Source organism: Notolepis coatsorum (genome assembly GCF_963971535.1).
Source record: "Notolepis coatsorum genome assembly, chromosome: 18".
NCBI lineage: Eukaryota > Metazoa > Chordata > Actinopteri > Aulopiformes > Paralepididae > Notolepis > Notolepis coatsorum.
Window position 1 is genome coordinate 48,783,440 of NC_140182.1, and position 26,857 is coordinate 48,810,296.

Here is a 26,857-nt window from a genome sequence, read left to right on the forward strand (position 1 = left end):
AAATTCAAGGTCAAGTGTGTGGGAGTGGCCTATAACAAAAAGGTGCATACGGTAAGTTCTAAACTGATTTCTGTAAGATGACCCAAGTGGTGGAAGAAGTACACAGTGCCTTTAAAAAAAAGTTTAAATACCCAGATAAATTAGTACTCTGGTAAAAGTAAAAGTCCTCCATTCAACTTCAGTAAAAGTAGAAAAGTATTTCCTATTGAATGTACTTAAATATCTAAAGTAAAAGTATGCATTCTACATGACGTTTGTGTATTCCAGTGCTTGGGAGCTTACTTTTACATTTTCCTCTCACGTTTACCGTTGAGATGGGAAATGTAGGCTACATATATCCCTGGAAATGTGCAAAATGACAATAACCATAACATGTACATATTGATTTACAACAGCAATATGACTGGACATCAAATGCAATTTGCTCTTGGCTGTAACATTTAGTCCTTTTCATCATTGTTGAAAAGATGTTTAAGGTATAACATTGTAAAGTATTGGAGGAAATGTAGGAGGAAATGCTGAAATTAAATCTTATAAATAAGATTTATAGAACATACAATAAAAATAAATAAATTACTGCACATCAAATAAAAAACTGCAACCACATCATCACTTCACACATGTACAAATATTTTATGCACCTATACGGTACATACTCAGTACATACCCAGGGATGCAAACTATATCAGGAGTGAAAAAGGTGACAAATAAGCGGACCCCACTTCAAGTTTAAATGTGGAATAAATAGGCACACACTTGAGTAAATATATTGTAGTATAAAGAAAATCAGTATAAAGTTAAAATTACATTTGTCTGAATATGTTTAATGTGAAATAATATATTTGTCCTCCATTACAATAGTCTTACAGCCAGGGACTAGCCTTTTGGCTCACCTGCCAAAGGCTCCTGTAGGCCTACTTTTCATAATAGTGCATTGGGCTACTTGTAAGATTACTGTGGCTTCTGTGGTTGTAAATAAATAGGATCAATTCTAAATAAGGACCGTCTCATTTAGTCTGTTGAATGAATCTACTAAATGGTGTATTTATATAGCGCTTTTATCCAAAGCATATTGTGTACTTGACTTCCCACGTCGAGACCACAAACTCACAAGTTCCACTTGAAGGCAGCATTGCTCTGAATACAGTAGATTAACAGAAGAAAGGGCTAAACAAAAGCACAGCAGGAGAAAGTATTAAAATCAGGTAGAAACCCAGAGAAAGTAGGAGTGTTTGCAGGTTAACTGAGCTAACTCCATGCCATCCAGACCTATGATTCAGACAGACACAATCACATGGTTAGAGTGCATCATTGTTGGACAATTCGGAACAAGTGGTTCTGTTTTCATTCCCAGCTCTGTCCCCAGGCATGCCCAGGTGTACAGTATTTAGATCAGCATTGAGTTGAGAAAAGTCATTGGATCTACAGCAATCATACAAAGGACCTATTTTGGATTCAAAGTGGTGGTTTCATCAAGTTAGCATCCCTGATACTGTTATCCAAGATATGAAGGCATGACATCAAGGCTAAGCAACTGCAATGTTAGGTTACTTGCAATCAAACAGTTTGACCTCATTATGTTCTTCATCAGAGGCACAACAAGTAACTACTGCCTTAGTAGCTTTATGAGTTCCTCCAACTTCATAGCAGTCTTCAGGTCTCCTTGTACCTTCAGTCTCCCACTGGTGTAGGCAGCAAAAGGCCGCAAGCTGCCTTCGAACATGGCCAGCAGGTCCCCGTCACTCATACTCAGAGTGACATCTGGCTCCAGGAGTGGGGACCCAGTACCCGCTGTACCACTGCCTGCAATATATATATACACACACACACACACACACACACACACACACACACACACACACACACACCAGAGGTGAGGACAGCTACAGAGAGATGAGGACAGCTACAGAGAGGTGAGGACAGCTACAGAGAGGTGAGAACAGCTACAGAGAGGTGAGGACAGCTACAGAGAGGTGAGGACAGCTACAGAGAGGTGAGGACAGCTACAGAGAGGTGAGGACAGCTACAGAGAGGTGAGGACAGCTACAGAGAGGTGAGGACAGCTACAGAGAGATGAGGACAGCTACAGAGAGGTGAGGACAGCTACAGAGAGATGAGGACAGCTACAGAGAGGTGAGGACAGCTACAGAGAGATGAGGACAGCTACAGAGAGGTGAGGACAGCTACAGAGAGGTGAGGACAGCTACAGAAAGGTGAGGACAGCTACAGAGAGGTGAGGAGAGCTACAGAGAGGTGAGGACAGCTACAGAGAGGTGAGGACAGCTACAGAGAGATGAGGACAGCTACAGAGAGGTGAGGACAGCTACAGAGAGGTGAGAACAGCTATAGAGAGGTGGGAACAGCTACAAAGAGGTGAAAACAGCGACAGAGAGGAGAGAATAGCTACAGAGAGGAGAGAATAGCTACAGAGGTTAAAACAGCAACAGAGAGGGTGGAATTCAAGCTGCCACAAATGAATGCCAAGGTTGTGGGGAGCAGAATTTAGGAAGATCACAAGCTATAAATCAGCCATGGCCACTGGAGCATCCAAGGAGGGGCTTTTTGTGTCCATGTTCCGTACCTCAATAACATAGATTTAGCTTAGAAATGCCGCTAAATTAATGGTGGCACACAAGTATACGCTTGAGCAAGAGGCATTTGTGGAACAGGCCTCTGGCAAGGTGTTATAAACACATCCCCAAGTCTTTTCACCTATAAATAAATAATCACCTTGGCTCAAATCCACATAGTAGCTCTTGTGTTGTCCGTCCTCTGAGCTGACGTGGAATTGGAAGCAGGCCCCCACCTGGCTGACCAAAGAGTCTGACAGCAGCAGCTTGACCACCCCGAGCAGCTCCTCCACAGAGCAGGGCCTGGACACAGCAGGAGGAGGAGTAGGAGCAGCAGTGCTCATTTCATCTGTGAATGTTACACTGTCCTCTGAGAACACACAACGAGATATAGATTAGATATACAGTAGTTACACTGTCCTGAGGACATGCAACAAGATATAGATTAGATATAGTTACACTGTCCTGAGGACACACAACGAGATATAGATTAGATATGGTTACACTGTCCTCTGAGGACACACAAGATAGTGTAAAAAAGACTGCTGTAAAATTCCGAACTGGCCCTTTAATGCGCGCTGATGTACGCTCGCACCTGACGGGGAACGGATGCTTATAAAGCCGTCAGGAGACGCGCTCTGGAACTCACCTGGCTTGATGATCACAAGTCGCCACACACCGCACCACTTCATCACGGAGACTCTGATCCGATTCTGTGCGTCACGTGAAACGTGAGCACCTAAACAGACTGCGTTTCACATTACCTGTCGGCAAGCAGCCTCTGGACTGAGCGAATCCAAGGGATGGTCGAGTGTGCTTAGAATGGGAATTCCTTTTGTTTGACAAGCAGGTATTTTTTCTTTTTACAGGAATGGACTGGAATATCATGAATATTATGAACATAATATAATGTGCAGATATACTGTGATGAATTAATGAAACCTTTGGATTGATTGATTTTATTTGGTAAGAGATATTTAACGTATCTAATTTGCATTTAAGACTGAGATAATGCATATGATTTGTAAAGTGGAACTCTCTCCTGTCTTCAACCCTGACCAGTCATCTTCCCGTGACTCTTCTCTGCGCACTACCACTTTCATTCACCCTGTGCCAACACGTCCCTTGAGTAGCCTATTGCTCTATTACATATAGATTAGATATAGTTACACTGTCCTCTTGAGGACACACAAGGCATATGTATATTAGATACACTGTATTACTTGGCAGTTACATATGGGTACACACAGCAGACGAGAGACAGGCTGTATGACCTGAAATCTATGTCACAGTATTATCACATTAACCTTGGTACCTGGTAATAAAATAAACTATAATAAAAGATTTTAAACACCAGCACACAAATACCACAATCTCCATCATCTTGGCCCTCAAGTGTCAACAAGTGATTGATGTACATTCAGTTGAATTAAAGGGACACAAAATTAAACAACCTATGCACCAGAGGAATGCATTTACATAACATACTGATATATAGGCAAAATTAGGTCGGTAAGAGATTCATAAATATCGGTATTGGTACATTTTCTGTATATTGCAGTACCTTTCTGAGGCTGTGGAAGCCCAGCCTGACCCAGGAAGTGCATAGCCAGCTGCTGAATGGGACCGGTAAGGCCCTCCAGTCCAGGCACAGAGGGAGGCATGATGAGGGTTCCCGAGGAGCCTCCCTCCGGGGCCTTTAGTACAGATCCCACTGTCAGCTCAACCCTGTCCACCTCCAGGCCCCAGGGCCGAGTCATGTCATTGATGTCCACCTGTGGACGGTGAAGAAAGGATGTAGATTTGACTTTATTACCTGATAATGTCAAAGATAAGATGTTCCTTAATTGATCCCCTTGGGGAAATTCAGGGCGTCATAGCAGCACGGGGGAGGGGGGGGGGGGGTACAGGTATGGGCAGGGTAATGGAAGAAAGACAATAGGCAATAAAACTATCTGAATATAAAAATATGAGAAGAATAAACGGTGTAAACAATATAATTAACTCTGAATATAAAAATATTAGAAAGATAAACCGTATACACAAGGTGCAGTTGAGGGTCTGTACCCTAACCGGCATATATCTTATAGTCAAGTCAAGAGTTTTATTTGTCACGGCATACAAGTATACAATGAAATGCGGGTGGTCTTGCCCGCAACGATGTGCAATACAGTGGTACAACATATAATAGAATCCAATAAAAACAACATTGTGCAATAAACAGGTAACAGGTAACATGGTGTGACATCTCGGTATCTGTACATAAAAAATATTTACAGAGCATATAGGACATGCTAGGTAGCTTTGGTAGTGCAATACACTGTTACTGTTGTTATACTAATTTAAAGTGGCCTTTCCTTTTGGCCATAAGTGGGTGTGTGCGGCATGAGTGTGTTATAGTCAATATATCAAGTAGTGGATACTGTTCTCACCCCAAGATATTCCCCCAGTTTGAGTCTCTCGGTCTGGATCTCCCTGACGGTCTTCTTGCCCAGGCTGTGGGTCATGGCCTTCTGCGCTGTGAGTCTTGTGGAGGCGTTGAGGTCCTGGACCGACACCACTGACATGACCGGGTTCCAGATCCTGAACTGGATGTCTGCTCCCACCGACACCATGCCGCCATCCTGAGTAGTTACCTGCACGGCAGAGTGTAGTAAAAGACTAGGTCATGTCTTTACTAATGATACTGGTAGCCTAAGGCTTTGCTCAAGGATTTGCAGCCAGGAGGTACTTGGTGGTCGCGAAGCAGCGGTGTCAAGGGCTTTGTAATCCACTGAATTCACTTCTTGTCCAGCTGGCTGATAATATAATTACTGCTGTGCTGACCACACATTTCCTATGTTTTTTTAAGCGTTTGAGGACTTCAACGTGTTGTCTAACCATCACAACTGAATGTAGCAATGTAATGGTGACATAATGCTGGTGTACCTGACAGGGAGGGATGTTGAAAGCGCGGGTGCGTAAGTCTACTCTCTGCCACTGGTCTATAAGGGGTAGCACAAGCACAACTCCTGGACCCTTTGGAGGACAAATCCGACCCAGGCGAAACACCACTATCCTCTGGTAGTTAGGCACCGTCTAGAGAGGCAGAGTCAATGATAACAAATCTAATGATACAAAAGAAAAACAGAATGCAATACAAAACTTGTCTAAAAAGGTGAGTGGTAACTAAATGCAAGACGGAGTAGATTATTTACCTTCAGCACAAACCATCCTGATATAGGAAAGGTTATAAAGGTGCAGATGTAAACTATGAAAATGACAACCAGGTTGCAAATCCAGGACAGCCACCCTTGGGAAGAATCTGTGAGAAGGAACACTTATAAATCAATTGAAATTGAGTAAATGTATTATGGATTAGCCACTGAGCTACTTGGCCAAACATTATAACATTATTATTATGCATGTATGTCTGTGCAAGCTGACGAATGAGTCTGACTGTGACCACAACACACAGTCACAGTCAACTAACATTGATTGATTGATTGATTGAAAACATATTGAATTAACATTGCAGAATGGGTACAATACAGTACGGCTCAATACAAAACAACTGCTAAGAGGATGCATGCCCCCCATTTTCAATTAATCAGACATCACATTTATGACATACAGATATACAGAACTGTAGTAAAAAGAGATCATAAAAAAAGTATACAGTATCCGAAGAAACTTCATTGGTAATGGTAGGTCATTACGTACCACTGAAGTCGTTGTCAGTGATTTTAGGGATGTAGTCAAATGAATGTCCTTTGTACTGTTTGGATTGTACAAAACTCTCCGTCGCCACAAATAATCCAGGATTTCTTGGAATAGCGTTCGAGTCCCCCTGTGGAAGGGACTCATAGTGATAGCCGGACGATTTCCCAAACATTGTTGTCATGGGGACTGTCTTAACCTAACGCTAGCACCAAACTATATTTCTTCTTAAAAAACAAGTCATCCATTTTATAGGTCTTGGCCTATCAAATCGTCAGTAAAAGTTGCATTGCAAAACAAAGTCAACGAATTACCTAAATAACGTTGGCTTGCTATTGAGAAATGAAAACAACCTCAAAGTGCACTTTCTTCCGGGTAGCTAAGATCTTCTTCTTCTTCTTCGTGTACATTTCCGGCGGACTACGCATCTAGGCGTATTGCCCATATAGCACATATCTACGGTATTGCCGCCCTCCACATGACAGTGAGAGCACTGTAGAAACAAAATTATGGCGGGTCGCGAGCACAAAAGCCGCACACCGCCACCTACTGCACACACCATTCCACAATAACCTTCTTCTTCACTGGGTATAATGGCAGATTGCGACCACAAAAGCCGCATACCGCCACCTACTGTACAATCCATTCAACCCCATAACACACAAAACAACAAACCCATCCCTAACATCACCACCCTATCCAAACCTAATCTATGAGTCCCTCCTTGCCTCCTGTGGGCTGACTCTGGCCTCCTTGAACACTCACCACCCCCTTCTCCAACTCTACTTGATCACTCACCCTCTTTAACTCCCTTATAACGTCCTCCACTGTCAACCCCTTCATACCCAAGTGTCCCACTGCTGCTTGAACTACCAACTTAGTCCTAACTGTCCTACTACTAATCATCGCTGTTGTAATCACTACTCCTGCCACAAAGGCCACTAAATCCAACTTCTCCCCCCACACCCTCCTTTTCTCCTCCTGAACTTCCTCTACTGTCAGATGCCCTCTTCTAAAACCCTGATCCCCATCTTGCTTTCCCTGATCCTCCTGCACTATCCTCACTGCCAACTCCCCTTCTCTAAACCCCTGACCCTTGCCTTGCTGTCCCTGTCCTACCTTCCTAGCTGCCTCTGCATAAGAAATCCTACCTTCCCTTCTCACCTGCTGGACCACTACCTCTCGTTTCACCGCCTCACAACCCCAATACCCTACACCTACACTATGCTTCCCACCACAACTACAACACTTCGGCTCCACTCCATGTTCACACTCCCCATACTTATGCTCCCCACTACATCTACCACATCTCTGTCCCTTCCTACACAACTTAGCTATATGTCCAAACTCCTGGCACCTGTAACACCTCAACGGATTCGGCACAAACTCCCTAACCCCATATGCCATAAACCCTAAAAATACCACTTTCGGACTAACCTCACCCTCAAACTGAATGACTATCGTCCCTGTCTCCTCCTTCTCTGCCCCTCTCTTCATCCTTTCTACACTCTTAACTTTCCCATTACGTTTGTCACTCCTCAAATCTCCTAACAGCTGATCCATACTAACCTTAATTGGAATTCCACTAATTACCCCCTTGCAACCACCATCCCTTTTCTCCCCTACTATCGCTACTCTACAGATAACCACTTTGCCAATGCTCTTCATTTCCCTTGCCCTCTCTACCTGCACTACACTTACACACCCTATAAACAAGTTCCCATCCCCCAACAACTTTCCGTACCTTACCTCTCCTAACTGCGCTTTAATGAGTTTCGACAGCTGTCTCAGCTCTATATCCCCAACTCCGTTTTCTCCCTCAAATCGCACCACTACATTCAACCCTACAAAACCCTTTCCTCTACCCTCATCCTCTGACCCACTCGAGCTATCTCCCCTCTCTTTCTTCCTCTTACTCCCCTTCCCCTCACTCTTCTTCTCCACCTTTGTCCACTCTTCTCCCCCACTCTCCTCCCCACTACACTCCATACCGTCACCACCCGACCCCTTACCCTTGCCCTTGCTATTCTCACCCCCATCGCTGTCGTTCCTCTCCTCCTCGAGATATCTCTCCATGAGCAATTCCCACTCCTTGCAACTCCATTTGTGTATCAAGTCCTCACTGAACGTGTTCAAATCTTCGTCCACCCAAAACCCCGGACACTCTTCCATGGGCCGGGGCCAACCACGAAAACTACACGTCTCAAAATCTGACCTGTACGCCTCCCACCACTGCTCACTCCCCTTCGAGCCATCAATCAATCTTCTAAATGACTCTGCCTCTGTCTCCACTAAAGACTTCTTCTTCTTCTTAGGCATCTTAGACCAAGGTACCCATGTACATGTCAAAATACTTCCCAAAGGTCAGTGAATACCACGATCACAACACCAGAGGGAGCTCCACAAATCCTGTTAAACCCAGATTCGGCTCAAACAAGGGACTAAACACGTTTAGCAATTATGCCACATCAATGTGGAACGCCCTACCCAAAGCTGTAAAGGAATGTGAATCACTACCCACTTTCAAAACCACTCTCAAGGAACTCCTACGGGAGACTGCAATTCGAAACTGGCCCCTGTAAATGTCCTAACCCAACCCCCTCCAATGTACAGTAATTTACCTAGTATGGTTTTGTCAATATTCCAATGTACAGTTTTGCTTGTTTGTACAGTGTTTCCCCCCCCCCCCAACTCCCTCCAATGTAAATGACCTAGTATGGTTGTCAATATGTTTCCCCCCCCCCAACCCCTCCCTACCCCCCCCCCCCCCCCCACACACACACACAACCCCACCCAACCTCCTCCTATGTACAGTTTTTACGTCAAATGTATATACTATAGTATGGTTGTCAATATTCCAATGTACAGTTTTGCTTGTACAGTTGTACAGTGTTTCCCCCCCCAACCCCTCCTACCCAACCCCCCCACCCAACCCCACCCAACCTCCTCCAATGTACAGTTTTCACGTCAAATGTATATACTCCCTTTTCTGGACTCTTTTTGTATCACAAACAGTACTGTATTTGAAAATCTGGTATGTCATAAATGTATAGATGTAGCAGTACTGTCTATCTGTATGTCATGTATGTCATATATGTCCTGATGAATTGAAAATGGGGGACCCTGATGTAAACAAGACGAAAGTCTTTCTCTGGTCTGCATCCCCTTAACAATTGTGTATAGAGCTGTACTGTATTGTACCCATTCTGCAATCTGTTAATAAAGTTTTCAATCAATCAATCAATCAATCAATCAATTCAATACAACCGCATGATTTTTTCCCCGTAGCCTTTGTTTGCGAAGACGCTCTCTGATTGGCTAGACCGCGTACAGCGAAGACCCTCTCTGATTGGTTTAGCTCCGAAGGGCTCTGGGATAGAAATGTCCGAATTGTAATTCTCTGCTTCGAAGTGGTTATGCTTTGGCCCTCTTTCGAAGTGGGTTATGCTTAGAGTTAGGGTTAGGGTTAGTGTTACCCTAACTCTAAGCATAACCCACTTCGAAAGAGGGCCAAAGCATAACCACTTCGAAGCAGAGAATATTATGTACAAGGCGGAAGAGACCCTTCGGAGCTAAACCAATCAGAGAAGGTCTTCGCTGTATGCGGGCTAGCCAATCAGAGAGCGTCTTCGCAAACAAAGGATACGGGGAAAAAAATCACACGCTACAACCATAGATATCTATATAGAACACTAGATAGCTTACCTGCGCTGCCGGCCAATGTAGAGCGACGTCGTCGTAGGGCGGCCATCTTGCTCGAGGCAGCTCAGCTACTGATAACATTCATGTCTACTTTTTTACTTAAAGGCAGTTTTTTTAGTTTTTTTTTACAAACCGCTTGAATCATAGCCACGTTAATAATGCTTGTAATAAACCAACCCGTTTGTAAATCCGTCAATATTTCAGCGAGTTATGAGTATTTTTGTCTGTGCAGCTCACTCACCCTCACTCAAGGCTGACTCGAGCAAGATGGCGGCGGTTCAGTGACGCTGGTGACTTCGCCTTAAGCTATCTAGTGTTCTATATAGATATCTATGGCTACAACCGCGTGATTTTTCCCCCGTAGCCTATGTTTGCGAAGACGCTCTCTGATTGGCTAGCCGCGTACAGCGAAGACCCTCTCTGATTGGTTTAGCGCCGAAGGGTCACTTCCGCATACTCAACAACAATTGATATGTTGTTCCCTAACCCGAACCTTAACCCTAACCTTAACCTTAGCCCTAACCCTAACACTCTAAGCATAACCCACTTCGAAAGAGGGCCAAAGCATAACCACTTTGAAGCAGATAATATATATGTACAAGGCGGAAGAGACCCTTCGGCGCTAAACCAATCAGAGAGGGTCTTCGCTGTACGCGGCTAGCCAATCAGAGAGCGTCTTCGCAAACATAGGCTACGGAAAAAAATCACGCGCTACAACCCTGTCCAAAATGTTTCGAGATCGCCAAATGATTGACGGAGCTAGAGCCCCCGGAGGTCGGGGGTGGTAATGTGTACTTTGTCGCACGCCTCACATATCGGCATGTAACCGCTGAACGGATTTTGTCATCCGAAAGGGCAATTGGCAGGCAACAAATAGGGCTATAATTTTATCTATATATTGTATTATATCTATACGCTAGAGGTCAGCAAAGTGGCGCGTCGCGAATCGTCCTCATGGATGAGTTTTTTTGTTGCCAAGAGTAAAGACCATAACCCTATCAAAACAGCAGTCAAAGTGTATATTTAAAATTTTACCGATGTTTTGTAAGATTTACTGAAAATAAGAATTTATCGGAAAAATGCTAATTATATCTCTTTTATCGTAAAACCGTGAGGAAATGACTAAATCCAGATTTAACCCTGCCATTGGAAAGAGGAGCCTTTTCCCTATCCATAGATGTATGATTTGGCCATAATAAGGTCAAGGTCAAGTTCATGGTCAAATATGAATTTATAATTAAAATCGATTATCATTTATTACTGTATCTACAAATCCTTCTGTTTAATCATCTTCCCTTTATTTATTTGCTTAGATTTTCTTTACACTTGATCTCAAGAAGGTGCTGAATGAGCTCAGTGAGCGAGCTCGGTTTGCTCACAATTGTAACATGGTGTTATTCACCGGCACAGATGCAAAAATAAATCATAATTTATATTCTCCCTCTTTTCATTACAATTTACTCAAGCCTAGTAACAGACACAATATTTCTGACACTGGAAATACATACCCCCAGGTCCCTAGATGTTCCTAGATACGAAGAACATGCAAATTGGCCTTGTAGAAGTGGAGCAATCTTCCATTTACTTAGGCATGTACCTTTAGGCGAGATTTCTGAAAATAGGGCTACAGCTTTGATTTTATTTTTAATTTTTTTTTATTTGAATCTTTATTTCGAACATGCAATGAATACAAACAAACAATATCAAAAAGCAAAACAACTCAATCTGCATGTTTGAAAAGGAGTAGGAAGAAGTATACACTTATTTAATCCTACCCCTTTTCCATTACTCAAATGAGTGTACTATTTTAAACATAAAAAAGAAAAGAAAAAAAGAAAAAAAAGAAAAAAATATATATATATATATATATATGCAAAACAAAAAACAAAAACTATATATAAAAGAAATAAAATAGAAAACAACACCCGTGAATATCAAGTCCCTTCCTCATCCCTGTACCTTGTGAACATAATTTCCTTATACATCAGTTTGAATTGTCTCATGTTTGGACATTGCTTTAGCACCACATTTAGACTGTTCCACAGTTTCACTCCACATATCGAGATGCAGTGTTTTCTCATGGTAGTGCGTACGTTTAGCACCTTTAAATTGTGTTCTCCCCTCAGATTATAACCCCCCTCCCTATCAAAGAACAATTCTTGAATGTTTCTTGGAAGTGCATGACTTTTTGCTTTATACATTAATTGTGCCGTTTAAAATTCCACAAGATCATTTAACTTCAATGTCTTTGACTCCAAAAACAATATGTTAGTGTGATCACGATAACCTGCAATGTGAACTATCCTTATGGCCCTTTTTTGGAGTATAAAAAGTGGTTGTAGTGTAGACTTATAATTGTTTCCCCAGACTTCAGCACAGTAATTTAAATATGGTAAAACTAGTGAACAGTAGAGAATGTAGAGTGATTTTCTATCCAGAATGTGCTTTACTTTACTCATGACTGAAATGCTTCGTGAGAGTTTAGATTGGACATGTTTTATGTGAGGTTAAAACTCTGGGAGAGGTGTTTTTGGCCAACAGCTAGGCTAGCTGATCCATATCCGCTTCCATTAATTTCCAGCAACGTCTTTCAACATGTGCAATAGACTGTTGCAGTCGTTTTACCAGATGGTAGTGGCCAGCGTCCTCTTCTATGCTGTGGTATGGTGGGGGGGCTACATCAACTCAAGGGACACCAACAAACTGAACAAGCTGGTGAGGAAGGCTAGCTCCGTGGGGGGGTGGGGGGGGTTGCTACATCAATTCAAGGGTACTACGACTTGTGCGGCACGGTGGTGTAGTGGTTAACACTGTCGCCTCACAGCAAGAAGGTCCAGGGTTCGATTCCCGCTTGGGGAACAGGTTTCCATAATGCCAGGTACCCAGGTGGGGTATCTCCCAGGCCTTTCTGTGTGGAGTTTGCATGTTCTCCCTGTGCTCGCAAGGGCTTCCCCCCCCGATAAGATAAACCCAATGGAAAAACATGCACAACAACAGATCGCTAACGCTGTGGCGTCCTTGACGAAGACGGACAGGAGCACTTGGATTGGTCCCCTGGCGCGGTTCACGTTGACGCCTGTCTGCTCCCGGCTGCCCTTGGGGGGGAAAGGACGATGGGATGGGTTAATCGCAGAGATGAATCGCATCGGCGATCCTACAGAGACAATGCATGCGTGTGTGTGTGTGTTGAGGATAATTGCATGCCAATTAAAGACCTCTGAGCAGGTCCTGCATTATTATTTATTAACGCCCTACCCACAGCCGTAAAAATATGTGAATCCCTACCCACATTCAAAACCGCTCTCAAAGAGCACCTACGGGAGGCTGCAATTGGAAACTGGCCACCGTAAAGGTCCAACCCCCCCCCCCCCCCCCCCCCCCCCCCCCCCAAATAGACAGTCTCCTCCCCACCGTATGTATATATTTTCTCCCCACCGTATGTATATTTTTTCTCCCACCCCCCCCTAATGTACAGTCTCCTCCCCATCATATGTATATAATCTCTGTTAGGATCTATGGGTAACAGTACTGCATATTTGCATATCGTATATGTCACAAATGTAACAGTACTATATACCTGTATGTCATGTACTGTATGTCCCTATGCCATAAATGGCATGATATATACAGACCAGGCTACAGAAAAAAATTAGTGGGGGGGCATAAAATGTTTTCGGGGGGGTACAATGGTTTTTCAACACAGGTTCCCTTTTATACGTTTCAGCTGGGACAACGGCACTGTGGCTTGCTTGGCGCTGGCCACGGTGATGAACTAAACTAGAGAGGCAATTGAAAAATCAAATTTCTCTCTATCTTAAGAACATTCACTTATACAAAAACAGACTGAACGGATATATATAACAGACCTGCTGGGGCAACGGACTGAGAGCAGGGGACACAAACAGGCTGGATAAGATGGTCAGGAAGGCCAGTAGCGTGGTTGGGGTGGAGCTGGACTCTAGCGAGGGTGGCGGAGAGGAGGAACCTTGCTAAGCTCCAGGCCATCAGGGAAAACCCCTCCCACCCACTATACACAGACTTGGCTGACAGGAGGAGCATGTTATAGGCTCACACTACCTAAATGCAGCACTGAACGGCACAGGAAGTCCTTCATTCCGACAGCCATCAGACTATACAATGCATCACTGTGCCTCACTGCATCACTGAGCACTGAGTGACAGTTACCATCTTCCTGGACTCTTACTTTTTAAACAGCACTGTGCAATATTACACCTACTGTAGACTTCAGTATATTTTTACTGTATTTATTTACTGTATCTTTTATTCTATTTTTATTCTATTTCATTTTATTCTATTCTTAGGCCATTTGTTTTGTTATTCTTATTCGTGACTTGTTCTGTCTAAATGTTTAATGTTGAGTGATTTGCAGTCAATTTCCCTCAGGATAATACATTTCTATTCTATTCTATTCTATATCTTTGAAAAGTCTCCATTTATTCAACACTTCTGAATTCACTGACAAACTGAACTGACAAAAATAAGGTGCATAAAAAAGCAAACAAAATTCCTCCACAGGCTACTCACCATCATTAGTAGAGCGGCAAGCGGCGTTTGGGGACAGAGGGAAATCTTCTTAAAACACTGCCCCTCTCCACTCATTCCTGAACTTTTTTGTTAAGTCCTTCTCAAATGCCAACTGAATTAAATTGGCCTTGCGTCGATGAAGCATACTAAGGCGATGTTCTGTAAAGACGTTCTTGAGGGTATAGAAAACGAATTCTCACAGAGTGCCGTGCTAGCTTCAGTAGTGTTGTTGTTGACATCAGTGCCCACTAGGGCTGTCCCCGACTAAGGATTTGGATAGTCGACTTTGATTAAAAAAAAATAATAATAAAAATGAAAAAATGTACCAGGGTGGGCACAGCTGACTCAGTGGGCGGGCCCGGCCCCCTAATGCCCGCCCATGGCGCCGGGTCTGGATATATATCTGTATGTTGTGTATGTCATAAATGTCACTATGAATTGAAAATGGGGGACCCTGATGTAAACAAGACAAATGTCTTTCTCTGGTCTGCATCCCCTTAACAATTGTGTGTATTGAGCCGTACTGTATTGTACCCATTCTGCAATCTGTTAAATAAAGTTTTCATTCATTCATTCATTCATTCAAGGGACACCAACAAACTGAACAAGCTGGTGAGGAAGGCTAGCTCCGTGGTGGGAGTCAAGCTGGTCAGACTAGAGGTGGTGGTGGCAGAAAGGAGGATGAGAAGGAAGCTGGCCACTATCCTGGAGAATCCCTCCCACCCCCCTATGATGAGCTAGATGAGAAGCACGTTCAGTCACAGACTCATACCGCTCCGACACTCAACTAACCGCCTTGGCCAGTCCTTCGTACCAGCGGCCATCAGGCTCCACAACAGTGGGCAGGGACCGCTGCCAGCAGCCAGACGGCAGCAGAACTCGAGAACAACTAGGAATGTCTACACATACACTGAGGGCTAAATCCACAAAGAATGGATTGCACGGAGCAAGTTGCACCCTTACTTACAATTCATTATGAAATGAAAATGGGGGACCCTGATGTAAACAAGATGAAAGCCTTTCTCTGGTCTGCATCCCCTTAACAATTGTGTGTATTGAGCTGTACTGTATTGTACCCATTCTGCAATCTGCTAATACAATTTTCATTGAATCAATCACAGTGCAGACTTATTGATTGAATGCAAATTTTATTAACAGATTTCAGAATGGGTACAATACAGTACGGCTCAATACACACAATTGTTAAGGGGATGCAGACCAGAGAAAGACTTTCGTCTTGTTTACATCAGGGTCCCCCATTTTCAATTCATAATGAATTGTAAGTAAGGGTGCAACTTGGTCCGTGCAATCCATTCTTGAGTGTGTCTGACTCCGACCTAAACGGACAACGTAGAACGTATGTCGTAGCCTATATCATGCCATACGTACCTTATGCATACTGCACCTGTGTATACTGTACTTACTTACTCATAGTATATATTTAGATTCTAGTGTCCATTGTAACTATATTTATAGTAAAAATGCATAATATAACTGATATATATATATATATTATACAGACAGACCCTCGTCTGCACCTTGATTATGCTGCCTACTTGCTCATAATGTGTATACTCTAATAATTATATTGTTATATTATTTACACTGCCTATTTTTACTTTTCTACTGTACTATCATTTTATTACCTGTATTATGTGTTCTACCTGTACCACCTCTCCCCATGCTCCTATGATGCCTGCATTTCCCCAAGGGGACCAATAAAGGAATATCTTATCTTATTTGTGCTATAGGCTAGCTTGCAGCCGGATAGATTTCTACTGAACAGGAAATTGGTATCTATCTTCTTGTCTGACTCTGGAGAAGACAAGTAGGAGAAGAAGGTAAGCGCATTTCCTATGTTGACATGTTCCTTTAGGTACATTTTATGACCTGAGATGAACACTTACAAGAAAGACATAAAATAACACTGGTGTTTATTTATTTATTTATTATAAATACAAAAATATATGAAAGTCATTTTTGAATGTGAAAACAAAATACTATTTTCCTTCTACCCAATACGCATACATAAATGGTTTTTATTCAATATAATAGAAGCTTTCGTCCACAAGGGACACTAAAGCTGTGTTTTCTTCGGTTGTACAAAGGTCTTATAGTGGAGAGTTAAAGCCATCAAATAGTCACTTTATATTTCTGTTCTCAGCTTCACTCTAATGTTTCTAAATCTCTACAAGAATCACTTCATGTTTACTTAATGGTAAATAAGTTATTCTCTTTATAGATTATATTACATGGTGTATATATTGTGTATAGGTGTATGGTGTGGTGACCTTGGATTGGAGGCCAGCACCATAGATATAATATGTTTTATCTATCTATCGCCAGCACGACATCATCGTTAACCCCTCCACTGAACATTTCCAAAAAAAAGTGATAGGTTTCCAAAGGTTTAATCATTTTCCATCTTAGTATATTGGGGATGGTGAGGGTGACAGTGTCTCCCTAATCAGAAGGTTCCCAGTGTGATTCTGGCTCCTCCCGGCCAGCGTGTCCTTTGAGACACTTAACCCCTAACTGCTCCCGATGAGCAGGTTGGCACCTTGCATGGTCACCTCTGCCGTCAGTGTGTGAATGTGAGGCATACATTGTAAAGTTGTATATAAATGCAGTCCATGTACCATTTATAATTCTTAACTATTTATCAATATTATTTTTACAACATAGAAAAAAACTCTGGAACAGCATAGCTTGGGAGAGAGAAATTAGTTTTTGAACATGTCACACAGTAGCTTCTCCATAGGTGTGTTGCCAATGGTCCTTTGAAAGAACAGCTGCTCTATTCTCGCAGAGCTGACAAAATGTAGGGACGGCAGCAGCAGTAATAGTCTCCCAAACCTTAACAGACAAAGAACAAAGAGGAGTGAATAACGTGACGTTTCTGTTATTTACATGACAAATATAGCTTATTCTTGTGGTTGAAGCCCATTGCACTATGTCAGTGGTTCTCAAACTTTTTACACCAAGTACCACCTGAGAACGTAGCTGGCTCTCCAAGTACCACCATATGACCGGCGTTAAAATACAGTCTATTCAGCTATGCGCAGTTCACGCAGGAGGCAAATGTATTCCTAATACCATTATGTATTGTTAACTTTTGTCAGACACAGCCACAATGTACAAAGGGATAGCACTAGAACTAGCAAACGCCTCCACACAACTCATACAATGCAAGGGGCATTGAGAACATAATAACTAACATTCTCACATAGCAAGTGAGAAAATTAAGAACAACTGTATTTCAGCAAATGTACTTAATTCTCTCTATCTCTCTCTCTCTCTCTGTCTGTCTGTCTGTCTGTCTGTCTGTCTGTCTGTCTGTCTGTCTGTCTGTCTGTCTGTCTCTCTCTCTCTCTCTCTCTCACACAGCAAGCGATTGTCCATCATTCTCTCACACACACACACACACACACACACACGCACACGCACACGCACACACACACACACACACACACACACACACACACACACACACACACACACACACACACACACACACACACACACACACACACACACACACACACACACACACACACACACACACACACACACACACAATTATCTTGTTACAAAAACTTAATTTCCTGCATTCTGGTGCAGGCATTTTAAAATGTTTACCCTTTAAATGCCAGTGTTTGTGATGGGCATCACAAATTATTGTAAAAAAGAAAAGAAAACACATATTCAATACATTTTTTTTTATGTTTACCCTTTAAATGCCAGTTTGTGTGATGGCATCACAAATTATTGTTAAAAAAAACACACAAAGTAAAATATTTTCAATATATCAAATGCAAAGTACATTTTTCTGGGGGGGATTGTTACAGGCTAGGCATGTGTCAATGATTAGCAGCAACACAGATTTTGATGGATTTTTTGTAATGTCAGATTTTTTATCTGACATTACAAAAAAATCTAAAAATAAATGGTTATGATCAGGGCTGAAGTTGAATTAAAGATTTATGACTGTTTAGACTGCATTACTCTCTGTCACAGTGATCTCCTGGTTGTTCCCCACTTAGGTTATCTAACTATCGCGCCACCGCAACCAGAAACACTGGCCTGGCCTGCTTCTAATTTCAGTGGCCTGACTGCAAACAATTTTTTTACTGGATGTTTACTGTTAATGCTTGTGTGTCTAATTTGATGTTATGTTTAAAAAAAAAAAAAAAAAAATGTAAAAAAAAAAATAGCTTTTTTGTAAATGTTTTCAAGTACCACCAGCAGTACCACCAAGTACCACTAGTGGTACGCGTACCACAGTTTGAGAACCACTGCACTATGTCATAGGAAGAGTTACAGGAGGTTGAAGGGAGGCTTACCTGGTGCTCTGGCTTGGGTATATTGAATGGATGTGTTGACCGAGCAACACCTGCGACTGGTCCTGCAGGTTCTCCACCTGCTCCGGGTCTTTGAGACCACGGGTCTCTGCTCCAGGGAGTCAAACAGTGGACATTAGTTGCAATGCCCCTTCACCACGAAACGGTATGAGAAGATGGAAAAAGAAAGAAACGTGCCTCACCTGGCTTGAACAGAACGATGGCCTTCAGGCAGGCGAACTCTGTGGGGTCCACATCCATGGCCTTGAAGCGGTTAAAGATCTCTTCTAGGACGCGTAGGTCAGCCGCGGGGACGATGGTCTTGGACTGTTGTGTCGGGGAAAGTTCAGGCAGAGAGAGCAGGGGGCAGGTGTCCAGGGGCAGAGACCACTGGATGGCACAGAGGAGAAACATCTCGTTCCAAGCCTCCTCCAGCAGAATCACCTGTAGATTACATAGAAATACAGACATCAGTCTTCCACATACATATCCAATACAGATACATATCCACATATATATCCAGTACAGATAAATATACATTATATCCAATACAGGTATATATCCAATATAGACATATATATATATATATATATATATATATATATATATATATATATATATATATATATATATATATATATATATATATATATATATATATATATATATATATATATATATATATCCAATATAGACACATATATATATATATATATATATATATATATATATATATATATATATATATATATATATATATATATATATATATATATATATATATATATATATATATATATATATATATATATATATATATATATATATATATATATATATATATATATATATATACACACAGAAAGTGGGAAATTATTTCAACATAGCATCTGTTTCCTACAATGAACTGCTACAGTCATGATAGTGTTTTAGTTTAGTGAATATCAGGAAGTGGACTCAGTTAAATGCGATTGCCATGTATTCCAGATGTTAAAAATACATTCAAATGAACTATATCTAAAAATTTGATTCCGCCGCCCGATATTCACGAACAGTGTCTGTTGCTGACGTGATGTAAATACACACGGGGACAAAGGGTCTCTGACCTGATCTCTGAATGGCAGGTGAGAGAAGACCGGCAGATTCTTTGCCCACTTGACTGACATGAAGAGCAGGCGAGCGGAGGTCTCGTACACGCTCTCCGTACAGTTGAATGGGGACAAACTGCTACAGTCTGAGGGGTTCCTCTCCCTCTCTGGGTCATCGGATGTCACGTCGATATTCTCCTCCACTGAAAGAGAGAGCAGATCAGATGCATGGTAAGGCTGCTGGTTCCTAACTGATTAGGTACATATTATTATACAGTATTTGCTGGCACCATTTATGTTTTTTTACAAAACAAGTTATTAAGCTGTTTAGATATACCTACTGTATCTTCAGATAATAAATTGGTATTATGAGTGTAGGTTATAGCACTCAGCAACCATGTAACGTAAAGGAGAAATTAACTTAAATGTATTTGTTGATTAAATTAGTGATGTGCTTGTTATTCAGTTTGCACATGTATTAAGTAGCACACCATTAAAATGGCACAATAATGCTACAGGTTGTCTACTGATGGTACTAATGTCGGCATATGCCCGGATCCACCCATTCCCATCCGTTCTCACCATCCTCTGGCTCCAGTTTGGTGCAGGTCTCTGCGGTCAGCAGGCCGACCATGAGGCGGTGGTTGTTGCTGGGGCTGCTGCAGGGCTGGCTGGGTGCTGGACGGATCACCGAGGTGGGTTTGCTGATGACAGAGTACGCAGCAGAAGAGCTGGGCTCCCGCGTGGTGGTCAGGTGGTCCTGATCCGGGTCCATGTTCATCGAGTCCGGGCTGATCTGAGCGGTGCTTCGAGGCTGACGTTCGTTCTGCACAGCTACGGAGGGACAGTAAGTAAGTAAGTAAGGTTTATTTATATAGCACCTTTCACAGACCAGGATCACAAAGTGCTTCACATATAAAAACATCAATAGAGTGCAAGAATAGCAGCATGTTAACACTTTGAGTGCCGGGACACGTCTTTTCACGTCTTTGCTGGCCATGCTAAAGGTGCCGGGGGACGCTGTACAGCGTCCTTATATCAATATTTCAAAAATCTGCGATCGGATTAATAATGTCCCTCCGCTGGCCTGAGATCCACCAGCAGGACCCACTGAGCTCTCTGGCGGTTCAGGAGCGCCATCTGGTGGCCGATCGGCGCAATCGCCAAAACAGGATGTTGAATAGAGGTTGTCATGACGACCGTAGTACTTCCGGGCGCTCGCTATGGTTCATGGGACTCTGGCTCGTCACGCTACACGGTGATCGATTGGCAATAACTCGATAAACAACATGATTTGGACGTATATACCATTATACAAGCTGGAGATGGACCGGGTAAAAATATATCCCATAATGATAAAATTTCTACTCGACGATGATCGCCCAACGGCGCGCGGAGACTGGGGTGAGTTTCAGCGTGTAACGTTACCGTCTTCGATAATAACTGATATTATCAACATTTGACCCACATTAGATGATTGGTATAACGCTGCCCACGGAATTATAAACGCCCCCTCGCCCATCCGGTCAACATCAGATGACGTGTAGTAACTTCTAGAAGTACGTCTAGTTGGAATTTTTTATATTGCGCTGATTGCCATCAAACTGTATTTCATCATCAATATAATGCATTTGGGGCTATATATCACGTTCTGGAGAAAGCTGCAGAAAGAGATGAAAACATACTTATACATTAGACCATACTTTACTATGAATATGTGAATGAAAAAGTTTAACGTTGCTACACAATGAACAATACATATAGGACTTTGAATGGGCCCTAATAATGGCAATGTAGCAATAGAATTTAAAAAGTTATAGCCCTGCAAAGAAGGGGACTTTCTCCATAGACAAATAGCGCTGGCAATCTATGGTATATCATTAATTTAACCTTAGGCAACCAAAGTGTTAAAAAGAAAGTAAGTAAAACGTGAAAGAAAGAAAAAAGACATAAAAGATTTACACAGACATAGTTAGCCAAAAGCCTGTTTGAACAACACAGTCTTTAGCACTGCTTTTAAAAAGTGTTTACAGAGACAACAGTAAGAAGCATTTTGTATGAAAGTATTCTGTACTTCTGTATGACAACTATTAAAGAACTTGAACTTGAACTTGAACTTAAAGGAAAACTCCAACATTTTGGGAAATTAGCTTATTTGCCATCTACCCTGGAGTTAGACAAGAAGATACATACCTTTTTCTTCTCTGTGCATGCAGTAGGAGTAGGAAGACGCGCACCGTTAGGCTAGCTTAGCGTCAGTCACTGGAAGTAGGTTCCTCCATTAGCCTAGTTCCCAACGTCTTCCTACTCCTACTGCATGCACAGAGAAGAAAAAGGTATGTATCTTCTTGTCTAACTCCAGGGTAGATGGCAAATAAGCTCATTTCCCAAAATGTTGGAGTTTTCCTTTAAGTCCATGGGAAGAGCATTCCATAGCCTGGGGGCCACGGTTTCAAAGGCTTGGTCACCTTTTGTTTTTAATCTAGACCGGGGGACAGCCAACATGCCCTGGTCAGAAGACCTGGATCTACTCGTGGTGTAAGGACGCAGTAGGTCGCAGATATACGCAGGTGCCTGACCATGAAGTGCTCTGTAGGTGATGACCAGAACCTTAAACTGAATTCTAAATTTGATGGGGAGCCAGTGAAGGGAAACTAAGATGGGAGTGATGTGGCATGACAGGAATAGAGAGAGTAATGTATTAAATATAACCTGCACTCCATTGCCTATACTCTAGACTCTGTTACCCATACTGTATGAACTCTGTTACCTATTCTCAATTTACAACTGTCTACAACTGCCTTACACTGACTGTAATCATAAATACCTACCTCAAAATATAGTCTACCCATATACTGTAACTCTGTATGATAGCATGTACAATAATGCTGTATACAATACATATATACATTTTTACCTCATTTCAAGTTCAAGTTTGTTTATTATTAGTCACAACAAAATACAGAATACTGTATGATGAAATGCTTGTTTCTGTATGAGCCCCTGAGAGTGTGCTACATACAGTAAAAAAGAAAAAATAATTAAGAAGTAAGTAAAGTCTGTATACCTGCATAGTCCTTTTTGCATACCTGTAGATACTATATCTATATCTGTACATAATATCCTTTACCTACTCTTACTAGTTATACTGCTGGCAAGTATTTTTGTATTTGTATTTATTGGTTTAAAATACAGAGACAGTGCATACTCTTTCAGTGCCACTCACGAGATTTCTCGTGTTTTTTTATAGGTGGTTGCTAGCCACTCACGAGATTTCTCGGATTTTTTTTTTATTTTATTTTTTTGCGATCTGAAAAATTATTGCATCACCCGAGCCTACCCGAGTATAGCCGAGGGGCGCCGACGATCACTGTGGAAAAAAGCGCCCCCTGTCGTCTCCCAGATGACATAAGTGATTTTGGAATGGACTCAATGAAAATGAATGGGGAAAAAAATCCGGTACTCCACATTTTCCAGTTCACTGATCCAGCCGGGGTTACCACAGTTCATTCTGGAGCCTCAGATCCCCGCGGATCATAGAGATCTACTGTGTCGCGTTGGATCCATACACTTATCGATTTTTTCGAATGGTGATCAGGAATTGGAATATACCAGTTGGATACCATCTGATGTCAGGTAAGGACTCTGTGTTATCAGTGGTAGGATAATCGGAGTAAGTTTGATGAAGTTATAAGCTGTTTTGTGAAATGTCTTCTTTCGGTTTCATTGTAAAAGTCCGAGAGGAAATCATCAACAGGGCGATTATCAGTGCGCGGCCGTAATGTGCGTGCGTGCACGTATAATATTGATCATCTAGCGTTTATTTGAAAACGATTCATAAAAAGGCCGACGAATATCAACGTTGTGGAATATTCCACTAAAAGACGATTTTCATAGAATGCTCCAGAATGAGCTGTTTTTTATATCAAAACGGGGGCTTTTCTAACTGCTCTGAAACGGAAACGACGCGATAAAAAAAGAATCTGCCTTCACAGCACTGACTGGAAAATAGTATTTGATAATGCGATGGGCAGATTAGACACATAGCCATAATTTAAAACATAGATTAGGCGATATTAACGTTAACATTGGCGCGGATGGTGGCATTCAAGCGGTAAAACGGAAAACCAGGCATGGCATTGAAAGAGCTAGAACATTTGACTGTAAATATGCCAGTTTAGCCAAGTTGGCTAATTTTCAACTGTAGTCTCTGGGGCAGGTGACATGAGCACAACAATAATTAAAACATAGTACAATAATTAAAACACAGTAGGAATCAGTATAGGTTACAATACACTAAAATACATACAAATAAATACTTTAAAATACATTACAATACAACCCCTCAGTTAAAATGGTCGCACACTTGACCATCTCTCAACCATGATTTTAAGTTAGTTTTAAATGAAATGTAACTTTGATACTCCCTGAGCCGTGTTGGCAGACTGTTCCAGGTGTGGGCTGCTCTCACGGAAAAGGTTGTCTGACTAAAAGCAGACCTCCTGTTTGGGACTACACATGTCTTACTACCATAGTGTCTTTATACCTGTATCACTGTACACAATAATACTATAACATTGTACATGCATCTGATTAGCACTATTACTCAGTAGTACTATATATTGTATATCCAGTTTAATCACATGTACATTGTATATTGCTATTGCACTTTACTGTTACATTTGCACTCTGGTTAGATGCCAACTTCTTTTTCGTTGTACTGTACTTGTATAATGACAATACATTTTAATCTAATCTAAAATGGCACAGGGAAGCATGTCTAGTCTAGGCACTTGGGCCTACTTTACTTGATGGGTCCTCACCGTCTTTGTTCATGCCAGCTTGGAGGCACCTCTTCAGGCGGCAGGCTTGGCACTGGTTGCGATGGGCCTTGTCAACGGGGCACATGCCGGTTCCCGCCTGACACCTGTGACATTGGCACGGATGCGAATCATGCGATTATTCAGATCGAACAATAACAGAATTCTGAAATGCATTGAGTGGATGGATGTGGATGGCTGCTCCATCCTGCACTCTACACTCTCCTTTCAGTCCCACATCATGTCTGTCACTAAATCTGCATTCTTCCACCTCAAAAACATCTCCAGACGTCGTTCACTCACCGACTCCGTGGCAGAGACCCTCATCCATGCCTACTGTAATGGAGTCCTGTCCGGGGTACCCAGCAACACCCTGTGCAGAACTCAGCTGCCAGGGTTCTCACTAGCACCAAGCCCTGGCAGCACATCACCCCCACCCTCATCCACCTCAAGTTCAAGTTTCAAGTTTCTTTAATAGTTGTCATACAGAAGTACAGAATACTTTTATACAAAATGCTTCTTACTGTTACGCTCCAGAGACTGTGCTAGACAAGATAAGTATGAAATAAAATAGTATAGCATGTAAATTAGAAGTAAAAAAAGAGGTCACAGTGTTCAGTATAGACATATGTACAATGTTCGATGCAGAATAGAAGTAACTGAGTTACCATATAATATACAATATACTATGCAGTGTACTAATATACAATACTTTATAGTGCAAAGCAGAAATGAGATGAGGTACAATTTAGGTACAATTTACAGTAAGGTGTACGAGTTGTAGTGCAAATCCTTTATCAATAAATATAAAGTGTGTTTAGGTGATCTAAAGTGTGGAGAGTGGGTGCTGCAGTGTGTTGTTTGTTTAACCACCTCCACTGGTTCCCGGTCAAGTCCTGTGTCTCTTATAAGATCCTTGTCCTTGCATACAAATCCCTCCAAGCCCTTGCCCCCCGGTACCTATCTGACGACCTCCACCCCTACACCCCCTCCTGGAGGCTGCAATCCTCAGACACGGATCTGCTCTCCATCCCCCGCACCGCCTACAAACTTTGGGGGACAGGGCCTTCAGCGTGGTGGCCCCCCACCCACCCTCTGGAACTCTCTCCCGGCTGAGATCCGTTCTGCCAAATCCTTGGAAGACGGCCCTGAAAACCCACCTGTTCACTAAGGCCTACGGCCTCTAGTCGTCTCCCTGTCATTTATTTGTATCATTATTTATTTAGTTTATTCCTTACATGTCTTTTTTCTGTTGCCTTGTAAAGTGTCCTTGGGTTTCTTGAAAGGCACTATATAAATCATTAGCTATTATTATTATTATTATTATTATTATTATTATTATTATTATTATTATTATTATTATTATTATTATTATTATTATTATTACTTATTATTATCCTACCTGTAGATGAGTCTACGCCTCACGCTGCGCTTGAAGAAGCCACTGCAGCCGTTGCAGGCGTAGATACCGTAGTGTTTCCCGCTGCTGGAGTCGGAGCACACCTTACACAGCAGGCAGGGCACCTTCCCTGGAGAGGGAGCTTTAGCTGCAGAGCAATTTACATACAAGGACACGGTTTGTTTTGATAACGGCAATGGAACTTCCAGTTGAAAATGACAGCAGAATGTTATTGATTTTAGGTTATTTAAAATCATTGTTCAGGTCTTTTTAAAAATGTGATTGATGGGATGCTGCCTCACCTGCTGGAGAGTCGTCTCTGGAGGGCTGTAAGACATTAGAGTTGGCAGAAGGTATCATGTTGATTTTAGACATGTGATCCTCCATCTTGAAATCTATCCTATTATAAATAGGTCTTTGATAGATTATTTTTTGTACAAATGAGGAATTATTTTCCTCTTCCGTGCAGCGCTGTCCCCTCAAAGTAGACGTCTTGAGATTTGTGGACACAGTGTCCCTCCAGACAAAGGGGTATTGAATTCTTGTTCTGTCCACCAAGGCCGAGAAGTCTTTGTTGTTTTCTTGTTTTGTTTTTCCCTCAGAGGTTGTCGGGTAACACCTGGAAGCGCTCAAGTGGTTTTGGTCACTGTGCTGATGTCCTGGACTTAGTACCTCCTGGTTGCTACATGTGGTC

The 26,857-nt window shown here is 42.1% G+C and overlaps 2 protein-coding genes across 2 annotated transcripts; both read right to left on the reverse strand.

Annotated features, from left to right (window-relative positions):
- Positions 1-519: 519 nt before the first annotated feature.
- stoml1 (stomatin (EPB72)-like 1) lies at positions 520-6,638 on the reverse strand. Its single transcript, XM_084334748.1, has 7 exons — positions 6,273-6,638; positions 5,768-5,874; positions 5,499-5,648; positions 5,003-5,206; positions 4,135-4,345; positions 2,731-2,940; positions 520-1,803 (listed from the first exon to the last, which is right to left on the reverse strand). Exons 1-7 carry the CDS (start codon positions 6,451-6,453, stop codon positions 1,607-1,609), a joined length of 1,260 nt encoding a protein of 419 aa, XP_084190874.1. The 5' UTR covers positions 6,454-6,638; the 3' UTR covers positions 520-1,606.
- Positions 6,639-17,239: 10,601 nt separating this feature from the next.
- On the reverse strand, positions 17,240-26,550 carry nr2e3 (nuclear receptor subfamily 2, group E, member 3; the record flags this gene model as incomplete). Its single annotated transcript, XM_084335200.1, has 8 exons — positions 17,240-17,372; positions 18,860-18,965; positions 19,060-19,300; positions 19,963-20,147; positions 20,527-20,778; positions 24,768-24,871; positions 26,167-26,311; positions 26,466-26,550. 8 exons carry the CDS (start codon positions 26,548-26,550, stop codon positions 17,240-17,242), a joined length of 1,251 nt encoding a protein of 416 aa, XP_084191326.1.
- Positions 26,551-26,857: the final 307 nt, after the last annotated feature.

What these genes read in the sequence shown, in the direction of transcription:
- stoml1 (XM_084334748.1), bottom strand. Translation starts at nt 6,453, where the DNA reads ATGACAACAATGTTTGGGAAATCGTCCGGCTATCACTATGAGTCCCTT. An exon ending in CAGGATGGTTTGTGCTGAAG is followed by an intron (nt 5,649 to 5,767) that starts GTAAATAATCTA and finishes CTGCCTCTCTAG; the next exon opens with ACGGTGCCTAACTACCAGAG. An exon ending in TCAACATCCCTCCCTGTCAG is followed by an intron (nt 5,207 to 5,498) that starts GTACACCAGCAT and finishes TCTGCCGTGCAG; the next exon opens with GTAACTACTCAGGATGGCGG.